General features: G+C 30.4%; 1 protein-coding gene across 2 annotated transcripts; it reads left to right on the top strand.

Annotated features, from left to right (window-relative positions):
* Positions 1-4509: 4509 nt before the first annotated feature.
* Positions 4510-11035, top strand: LOC114264680 (phosphoethanolamine N-methyltransferase 2). Of its 2 annotated transcripts, none has more exons than XM_028205379.2 (12): positions 4510-4787; positions 4870-4985; positions 7222-7359; positions 7538-7675; positions 8389-8532; positions 8933-9043; positions 9140-9281; positions 9558-9838; positions 10094-10255; positions 10360-10413; positions 10508-10582; positions 10670-11035. In XM_028205379.2, exons 1-12 carry the CDS (start codon positions 4775-4777, stop codon positions 10766-10768), a joined length of 1473 nt encoding a protein of 490 aa, XP_028061180.2. In that variant the 5' UTR covers positions 4510-4774; the 3' UTR covers positions 10769-11035. The 2 variants fall into 2 exon arrangements, with proteins under 2 accessions (XP_028061180.2, XP_028061179.2); XM_028205378.2 differs by having other exon boundaries at positions 4512-4635.

Raw genomic sequence — 11035 nt, 5'->3', positions numbered from 1 at the left:
TAACTTCGCGATCTCTGTTCTTGTTAATTGATCTTGAATTTCAGTTAACATTTGATCATATTACTCATTTTTACGTTCAAGAATTATGATTTTGTGTGCATATGTGTGTATGTGTATATACACACTCATAAATGATTGATTGTGTTGATTAGAATTGATATTGGTCAGTAGGCTCTGTTCTTGTACCAAAACCTTAATTAATGTGGTTGATATGTTCAATTCCATTTGTATATATATATATACATTTCTGTTCAATTATTTAGGTTTGTATAGAATCAGTAATAAATACACAAAAATTAAGATAGTCACTCTAATCAAATAATTTTTTTTTTCCAGATAATTAAGCTCAGATTAGTTGAAAAGCGTGATCACCTGGTGCCTGTAATTCCAGTAACCACTAGATCCTGCAAGAAGAACCGCCACATCTCATCTCCATGGAATCATCATAGCCGTCGTTGCTATCATAGAGAGAGAATTCGAAGAAGAAGAATTTTAATTCTATTAAATATTGTCTAGGTTTTATCACCATCATAGTTACATTCCTCATTCAAGATTTTGAGAATATATGTATATATATATATATATTTGTGTGTATGAGTGTTGTTGAACATATGTATTCTTTTCATTGAGATTTGTGATTGTTGATCGAGTTTTAGAAGTTTTTCTTCTCAATTAGATATGTTGATTTGTTGATTAATTTGTTTTGTTTTGTTTTTTATTTATTTTTGTTGTTTTTTATCAAGTTTCATTTGATAGAACCAGAGTAAAATTTTACTCTGGTTCTATTGTTCTGTTTTTTCATTTGACAGAACCAGAATAAAATTTTACTTTTATACAGAGTAAAATTTTACTTTTGTGTAGAGTCTAACATTTTACTAGTTTTTCAGAGTAAAATTTTACTTTTATACAGAGTAAAATTTTACTTTTAGCTTCAAAGTCTCACAGTTTACTCATTTTTCAGAGTAAAATTTTACTTTTATACAGAGTAAAATTTTACTTTTAATTTCAGAGTGTAAAATTTTACTTTCATACATAGTAAAATTTTACTTTCATACAAAGTAAAATTTTATGAGGGTAATATGGTAAAAGAAACAAGTTTTAAAATATTAGGGGGTTTTGAAAGTACTTATATAATTCTTATCCTTTTGAAAGACAAATTAGATAGTGAGGGGGTTATCACCAAATCCCCCTTTTTTTTTATGCACCTTACTTAGATTTATCTAAATAATAAAATATTTGTGAAAAAATATTTTAAAAAATTAATAATACACAAAAATATGATAAATGTACTGAATTTTCATATTTTTTTAATTTTTTGGTATTTAGTGTATTTTTTAAATATTTTTTTTACAAATATTATACTTTTTAAGTGTATTTATGTTAAGTGTGTCTAAAAATTTAAAAATAAATTGCTTAAAATATTAAAAAAATTAATTGAAACCATTAAAATACGAAAAATAAAAAAGTATATATAACCTTTTGAAAACTAGAAACAAATAAGCTGAATATGTTTGGAAATAACTTATTATTTTTTTACGAACAAACTTGATATTAAATAATGTGAAAATGTTAAATTACACATTTGCCCTTTCAAGGTGTTACACCAGCTTTTAGAGGTGTCATGTCAAAGGTCCAAACAAGGGACAATTTGGTATTTTTGCATATAAAAGCTTCCCATGCAAGCTTGTAATTGGAAAGTAAGTTAAAAATTAATTTTAATTTTTTTTTTTTGAAAAAACGTGTAAAAAGGTAGAGAGATAATGTGACCCAAGAAAGTTAAAAAGTCAAAAAATTAACTCTTAACCGATATGCCAAAATAGGCACAGTAAAAAAAAATTAATTTTTTTGAATATCGTAAACCATGCCAAACAAGGCCTTAATAAGGTAAAAGAGACCAAAACTAATACAGAAAAATATGAGAAACAAAGATACATAGGATATAATATAAATTTTAATATAAAAGAGATGATAATATCATTTTTTTATTCATATGATTGACAAATTTTTGGTTAAAACGAGGCATGAATTAAAACTTAAAGAGAAACCGGTATAATTATGTTAAATTTATAACAACTATTCACTTTGTTTGGTTATTCAGATTTTAAAATCTGCAATTTTTAAGTATGTAATTTGTATTTTTTTATTTTTAGATTTTTTTTTTAGATGCATCTAATGTAAATGTACTAATAAAGTAAAATATTTGTGAATAAATTTTTAAAAATTCAATAAATAAACAAAAATATATATAAATGTATTGATTTTTTTGTTGGTACTTATTAAAAAATTCAAAAATTTCTTCACAAATATTTCTAGACAAAATATAACTAAAAAAATTGACCAAAATATCAAAAAAAGTTCAGTAAAAATAAAATAATACAAATTAAAACTCAAAATATGATTTTAAAAACCGAATAACCAAATAGAGTGATTATATTATTCTTAAACCTTAAAGAAAATCGATATAATTTATCTAAGGGAAAATTACACTTTATCTGCTTCAACTATTACTATTTTTCATTTTATCCCTTCAAATTAAAAATTAATACAATATATTCCTTTTATCTTTTGAAAGTTTTCAATCTAATCCTTATATCTTCATTTTATTAAGAAAATATACAAAAAATGTGCATATAATGCGTGTACAAAACCGGCTCCTGACTAAGGCAATTGTAGCCTGTGCTTTAGACCCCAAAAAATTGGCCCAAAATAGGACCTCCAAATTTATAAAAGTATTATAGTATATTACAAATATAAATTGATCCAAATTATTTTTGTTATTTTAGGACCAATATAAAAGATCCAAAAATATTATGCTGAACCCATATTTGTTTATAAGTATGATTTAGCCCAATTGAAATTAAGCCTCCGTTTGGGAAGTGGGTTGACTTTTTGGCTTTTTGACTTTTTTGGCTATTTTAGCCTGGACTTAAAAGCTTGGTTTGGGAAGGGCTTTTTGGCTTTTTGGCTTTTTTGAGTTTTTTTGTGAGAGAAGAATGTAATGATTATGGATTGGATGTGATGTTTTGTTTGTTATGGCTAAAATAGCCTATTTTGTTTTTTGTGGCTAAAATAGCCAAAAAAAGCCCAAACCATGGCTTTCCAAACGAAGCCGTGGTAGCCCTTGAATGGGAAACACAACATACACATACAAAATGTTAGTGGCCCAAAATAGGGCTCCTAATTTTTTATTTTTATTTTCTTTCTCTATCAAATTTTAGTGGAATAAATATATTTGTCCTAATTTTTTTTATTTTTCTTGTTTGTCACATTTTAATAGAATAAACAATTAATTCAATTCCAATCACATTCATACGCAACATATTCAATAAACAACAATGCAACCACACTCATAAACAATATATTCAATAAATAATAATTAATTCAATACATATAGAATACATTTTAATTGAATAAAGTTTTCTTAATTTTGACAATTTTTTTTATATAAATACATTTTGATATTTATTTAACGATAGTGATACGAAATAAGGTAATTTTTTTCTTTATGAATATAGATATCTATTTTTATTTCACGTTAGGCCCCGAAACTCAGGACTGATCCTATGCGTGCATGTCATATTTATGACAAATATGCGCACATTGCATGCACCCTTTCCATGTATTTTTTTTTAACAGAATTGAAATATAAAGATTAAATTAAAAAAATTCAAACAAAATTAAGATAATAGATTGTATCAATTTTTAATTTAAAGGGTAATAATTGAGAGGGCAAAGTAATAAAAGATCAAACATAATATAAAAATGTAATAAAATGCAATTTCTAAAAGTGAATTGTGTAATGTTAGATCTTAAAATTTTTATCAAATGTCATTTAATAAAATTTTTAAGGTATTTATCATTTTTGAAGCGATAGTATTACATGCACTAATTAATATATTAACACTAATTATAATATTATTATTAAACTCACTTATTATATAAATTATAAATATTAAAAATTTATTAAATTATATAATATCATTAATTAATACACTAATAATGAGTGTATATGAGATTATTGTTCTTGAGGTGAAATTTCTCTTCCATTTATCCTCTCTTGAAGTGCGTTTTCTCATTGGCTTCGATTGGAAAGTTATTATTTTAGTAGGTTATTTTAATTTTTAACTATTTTAATAGGTTAAAATTTTTATATTTGAGAAGATGATTAAATTTTTTTATAGTTAGATGTGATGTTTGTGAAAAAAAAAAAATAATTATAAACTTAGGCCAAGTTTGACTACAAAGAAAAAAGTGCACTTATTTTATCTTTTTATCTTTTTTGGGTCACATCAATCAACATCTCCTCTCTACTTTTTCTACACATAATACAAAAAAAGTCAAAAAGTACACTTATTTAGTCTTCCCAAACTAGGCCTTAATGTGATATTTTATCTTATTAACTATTTTAATTTATTTTATTTTTTTATAAATTTTAACCTAAACTAAACTATTTTTTTTCTTGCTAAACACCCCAATTGTCTATAAATACCAAACCACTAGACACCCACACAAACCAAACTAACACAATTGATCGAGAGAGGGACAGAGTGCACGATAAGGCACTGATGCAGCAGAAGGGAAGAGCAAACAATCGTAGATCGAGGAGCTTCTCCAGATCTCGTGTTGCGGTCGACGGTTATTAATCCTTCCTCATTTCTCCCCTTCTCAGATCCATCCCCATTTTTCTCTCTCTCTCTCTCTCTTTCTATAATTTCACGTTCATTTCTTCTCTACCTATCGGTCTGTTTTCACCATCTCTGTAGAAGAGTCAACCATGGCTGCTCATGGTGAGTTTTTTTTTTCTTCTTCTTTTTGCTCTCTGTGCGTGTGCGCGCGCGCGCAATGTGATGTATGTATATGTGATTGTAGGACAAGAACGTGAGATTCAAAAGAGCTACTGGATCGAGCACTCTGCCGACCTCACCGTGGAGGCTATGATGCTCGACTCCAAAGCCGCTGATCTCGACAAAGAAGAGAGACCTGAGGTACACTCTCTCTCTCTCTCTCTCTCAATTTTTCATTTGATTTTGTTTTTTAAATACGTTCTTATTTTTAGATTCTGATAATGATAATTTTCAGATTATTATCAAAATGCACAATGGATGCTAATTTTTTTAAAATGTTTTCTCGTAATTTTCAATGGTATTATATACTGCTGAATCTTTATATGATATATTCTGTGTTTGTAAGTGGTGAATAAATATTCGGGTAAAATCTTTTATTAATCTAATAATGAGTTTACTTTATGTTGATGATGGTACCTATTCTGACTTTTATTGGGAGAATATCTAACAACAGTTTTCATTGGACGAATTACTGATCTAGATCCTTAAAAACAATATGAGTAATTAAATGAAATAAAGCGGTTCGAGAATATCTAACAGCAGTTTCCGATGAAGGGATCTAAATCCTAAAGAAATAATACCTTCGAATAATGATGGGTAATAAAATGAAATAAGGCAAGTTTGATAAGATCTCATACCTGATAAGATCTCATACCACCCAATCGAGACATTGCAGAATAAGCTGAGCTGCAAGACCTAAATTTGCTCCTAAAATTAAATTCATTGTGTAAGTTATGCAGCATGCCTACGGAAAGAGGAAGAAACCAAGCTATATTAGAAAAAAAAACCACTGACTACCATTTTAACTATTAGGATCATCCATCCACAAGTCTATCTTAAAAAAGGATGCAAAATTAAAATTTACATTTGAAATTGAAAATTCTGTATGATGTACTATTTGGAACTAAATATGAAATTGAAAGTAATTTGTGATTTTGGTTAGCCGGTTTTGCTTTCAAAAATTAATCTCCTAATTTCTCTTAAATTTTGCTAGGTTTTCTTTGTAATCTCTTGCGCTGTGTTTGGTTGAAAGATTTGGGAAGGGATTTAAAAAGGAAAATAAAAAAGATGCATAAAATTATATGAAATATAAGTATATTTTATTCACATTTCACTTACCTTTTTTATTTTCCTTTCTAAATCTCTTCTCAAATTTCCTAACCAAATATAGCGTTAAAGTACTTTGCCTTGGATATCGCTTACTACTTGTTGGCATTTCATCATTTTATTGTAATACTTTAATACACTGCCTTGGATATTTAAATTCTTATCATTTAAATTGATGTCTCAGCTTTCTATTCCTTAATGCTGTCTTTCTTGGGTGCTTCAGTCAGATCCTCTTTTTAGAGTGGCAGCTTTTAGTGTTGCACCAACTTTTTTAATCTTTCATTTATAAGATATGCATCTTTCTAGGATCACTGGTTTTATTTCCAAGCATGTATTAAAACAGAGAATGATTGAAATTAATATATCTAGTATTAAAACTCTGTTCTCTACTCTGTTTTTCCCAAGCTACTTTTGTTTGTCCTGATGAATATTTGGTGCTATCTCCAAGCATGTATTAATACAGAGAATGATTGACATTAATATATCTAGTATTAAAACTCTGTTCTCTACTCTGTTTTTCCCAAGCTACTTTTGCTTGTCCTGATGAATATTTGGTGCTATCAGAAATTCTGAATGGGACTAACAAACTATGCCCATGGTCCTGTTCGGTTGTCATTTATATCACTCCTTTTTCATCATAGAAAGTAAGCTTCATTTGATGACAAAATAACTAATCATTGTAGATAGCAGAGGTTTCTTAGTATTTGTGATAAATACACTTATGAACGACTTTGCATATGTTAATATTGACAACATTACTACCATGCCGATGCCTCATCCCAAATCTTTTATGTTGACATTATGTTCTTTTTCTTAGTGGGTGATTTGATGTACTTTTTATCTTTATTTTTTTTCCTGATTAATGGTTCATAATAATATTTATGCATCGTGATAGTATTTCTTCTGTTTTCATTTAAGCTGTATTGTCCGATGTAGTTTGTCGGCTGATGAGATGATTTCTTGATTGCTTGATTTCCTTAGGTTGTGTTTGGTTTGAGGATTTGAGGAGAGGTTTGGAAAGAGAAAGGGAAAGGGAAATTACTATTATTTACCGTTACATAACTTTTGCATGTGTAGAAGTTTCAGTAGTTATCCATTGTGGTTACCTCATGGAAGGAGAGTGGCTTTCCTAGATCAAGTTAACTTTCCTACTTTCCCTGCACCTCTATAAAAAAGAAAGGAAAAATTATTTTTTTAGATATGTTGGTTATTATGTAGGCTGGTGTCAAACTTGAAATTCATCCAAGTATCTACCTGGTGTCATACTCAGGTACTTGCTCTGCTTCCACCATATGAAGGACAATCAATTCTGGAACTAGGAGCTGGCATTGGTCGTTTTACTGGAGAATTAGCTAAGAAGGCTGGTCAGGTTCTAGCTCTGGACTTTATTGAAAGTGTGATAAAGAAGGTAATGGGATCCTAACTTGACAGACATCGTTGTACCATCCTCGTAAAATTGCAAAAGAATGAAGCTATTTATTATTTTATATATATATATATATATATTTTCTGTTTTTGCTTGTTCATGCCCCTTCCTTTCTTCTAGCATGGAGTGTTATGTGATCTTTAGTTTTCTACCTATGCAGAATGAAAACATCAATGGACATTTTAAAAATGTCAAGTTTATGTGTGCTGACGTGACATCCCCAGATTTAAATATTTCAGCAGAATCAATGGACTTGATATTCTCAAACTGGCTACTGATGTATCTCTCCGACAAAGAGGTGAATTTTTTTCTTTTTGTCAACCCATTTGTTTGAGGGTTTGATAGCATTACAATTTGATAAAGAAATAAGTTGAGTACGTAGTTGTTGAGATGTAATCATGAATGTTTTTTGAAAGAAAAATGATACAAGTATCTAATAGAAAGTGCTTAACCAACTTATGCATCCAATTGCAGCCGCACTCTGCACAGTTCTTATTACTAGTATTAGCTCTGCTTTAAATAAGAGGATGTGTCTGAGGCAGTAGACTAGGTAGATAAAATAGAAGAGGGGCCCCACTGTTTTTATCTTTGACCTCAGAAAAAAGTTAACATTACCCCTTCACCGAATATGCTTGTTCCTCCTCTTCTTTTTTTTTTTTCTTTTTTTTTTTTCCGTGGCTGGTTCGGCAGTTATTTATTCATGGTCAGCATCCAACATCAAAGCTTCCAATTTCTACTTGATCATTTTGTAATATGCTATAGTCTATGGTGCTATTCTTTGGCTTTCAGTTTGAAATCGTTAAAGTGGTGTGATACTGTTGGAATATAATAGCAATACTTCTTCTAATTCTATATTCCAGCATATAATTATGTATTAATGTTAAAACATGTTGTCTTAATGCATATAATTTATGTTTCGTTCCTTCTGCTTCACTTTTTACTTGCCTTTGCTTCACCTGTTGATGATTTTTTCCTTTTTCTACATAAATTTATCCTTTTCATTCATTGTAGGTTGAGAATCTTGTTGAAAGAATGGTAAAATGGTTGAAGGTTGGTGGATTTATATTCTTCAGAGAATCATGTTTCCATCAATCTGGAGATTGTAAGCGAAAGAACAACCCGACCCATTACCGGGAGCCTAGATATTATACAAAGGTTTCTACTTTATAACAAACCTTTTGTTTTGATATATGCTACTTTCAGGTTTGTCATAGTAAATTTGTTGCTGTTGGGCATATATATTAAAGTGACTAAAAAAGCTGCCTGTCAGAAACGGGTGATGACATTGCTGTAAAATAGTGACTATTTCCCATACTTTACATGTGGTGTTTAGATGGTCATAAAACAATCAAACTTATTTTGCTAGGTTAAACTTTAGTTGACTCTATTAAACTCAATTGGGGTAATTTTTCAGAGCGTATTCTTGACCTAACATGGCTCATTTTGAAGAAAATCTTGGTTCAAATTCCCTAATGTGTATTCCCTATTCATCTTGTTTCTTTTTGATTGCATCATTTTTCTGCATGTCTTTCCTGATTCATATTTTCGACTGCAGGTCTTCAAGGAATGCCATACGAACAATGGTTCTGGGAATTCCTATGAACTCTCTCTTATTGGCTGTAAATGCATTGGAGCTTATGTGAGGAACAAAAAAAACCAAAATCAGGTAATGCATTGGCTCTTCATCTTAATGTAGTTCTTTTCTTTTGTCTTGGTTTAAATGTTTGATTGAAGATGTAATTATGGAGTTTGTATGATGCAGATTTGCTGGATATGGCAGAAAGTCTGTTCCGAGGAAGATAGGGGATTCCAGCGTTTCTTGGATAATGTTCAGTATAAATGTAATGGCATACTGCGATATGAACGCGTCTTTGGACCGGGTTTTGTTAGCACAGGGGGGATTGGTACGTTATGATGTCCAAGTGCTTTCTAATTTGCTCGTATGATTCATATAATCTGAAAAGAATAAATAAGCAACAGTCTTGCAACTTCAGCTTGATATCAATTTGCACCATTAAATGTATCTTTTTGTTTTTATTTTGTGGTAAATTTTCTCCTTAGTAGTATGAACTCTCTCTGTTTAATTTTTTTTTTCTTTCTTGGTTTTCATAAGACAATCACTTTATACCAATTTAAGTATGGTTGTATTTGCTCAAATTGAAATTTGTGTCTTTGGGCAGAGACAACAAAAGAATTTGTTGCGAAGCTGGATCTTAAGCCTGGTCAGAAAGTCTTGGATGTGGGCTGCGGCATTGGTGGAGGTGACTTTTACATGGCTGATACCTTTGATGTTCATGTTCTTGGCATTGACCTCTCTATAAACATGGTTTCTTTTGCTCTGGAGCGAGCAATTGGTCTCAAATATTCAGTCGAATTTGAGGTTGCTGATTGCACCAAGAAAACATATGCGGACAATATGTTTGATGTGGTCTACAGCCGTGACACCATTCTCCACATTCAAGTAACCCACCTCTCTTTTTTGTTTGAGCTTTAAAATTGGATTATTCATATTCTATTTGTTTGTTAACTTTAATGGCTTTGTACTTGTCATCTGGTTTCCTAAAAAATTGAATTGAAATAATGAAAGTTCTTGAGAAATGCTTTCTCAACCATTCCAAGTATATGTAAATTTTTATTTTCCTTTCTTTATCCCCTAATTCCTTCTTTTTGTTTTGGCAAATAGTTTCTTCATTAACTAAGCTTGAACTATTTTCAGGACAAACCTGCATTGTTCAAATCTTTTCACAAATGGTTGAAGCCAGGAGGAAAAGTTCTTATTAGTGATTACTGCAAGAGCACTGGACCACCATCACCAGAATTTGCAGCATATATTCAGCAAAGAGGATATGATCTTCACAGTGTTGAAGCATATGGCCAGGTATTTTCATACATTTAAAAAAAAAAAAAAAACCTTCAATTACCTCTCTCTTCCTCTTGCATTTCCTGACACAAGCTCTATGCTTTAATTTGGTTAATCTATAGATGCTTGAGGATGCTGGTTTTGATGAGGTTGTTGCAGAGGATCGAACAAATCAGGTTTGTATTAGTCTATGTTTTCCTTGTTTGTGTCACATAAGTTTGTAATTAAGTGGTCTTCTTAATCTAAACAACTGGGATGTTTGTGTTCCAGTTTGTGAAAGTTTTGCAGAGGGAACTAAATGAAGTCGAGAAGGATAAGGAAGCATTCATCCAAAACTTCTCTGAAGTACGTTCGCTTCATCATTTTAATTTTTTTGTTGTTCTATGCACTCGTTTCTTTTTATTGATCCTTGTTTTTGTGGTCAATCTTCAGGAGGATTATAATGACATTGTTGGCGGTTGGAAAGCGAAGATGATCAGGAGTTCATCGGGCGAGCAGAGGTGGGGCCTGTTTATCGCGAAGAAAAAGTGATTCCCAACAACATTGTGTGTTCTGTTTGGTGCTTTTTTATGGTGCTTTAGGTTCAAGGAACTTGCGAGTAGAGTAAAATGGGAGCCCTTTCTACATTGGCTCTCTTGTGATAAAACACTAGTATATCTTAAGTAAAACTTGAGTTTGAGGTCATTATTGTTTTATGATGTTGTATTTTAAGTCCTGGTTGGATAGACAATAACCTTCTCTACTTATCATAAGTGTGGTTTGGTTATTCAATTAAAGCCTCACTATCATTAGGTGGCA

The sequence above is a fragment of the Camellia sinensis genome, chromosome 15 (assembly GCF_055761805.1).
Source record: "Camellia sinensis isolate YWXY chromosome 15, ASM5576180v1, whole genome shotgun sequence".
NCBI classification, from domain to species: Eukaryota; Viridiplantae; Streptophyta; class Magnoliopsida; order Ericales; family Theaceae; genus Camellia; species Camellia sinensis.
This window is presented reverse-complemented; position numbering and strand designations above follow the sequence as displayed.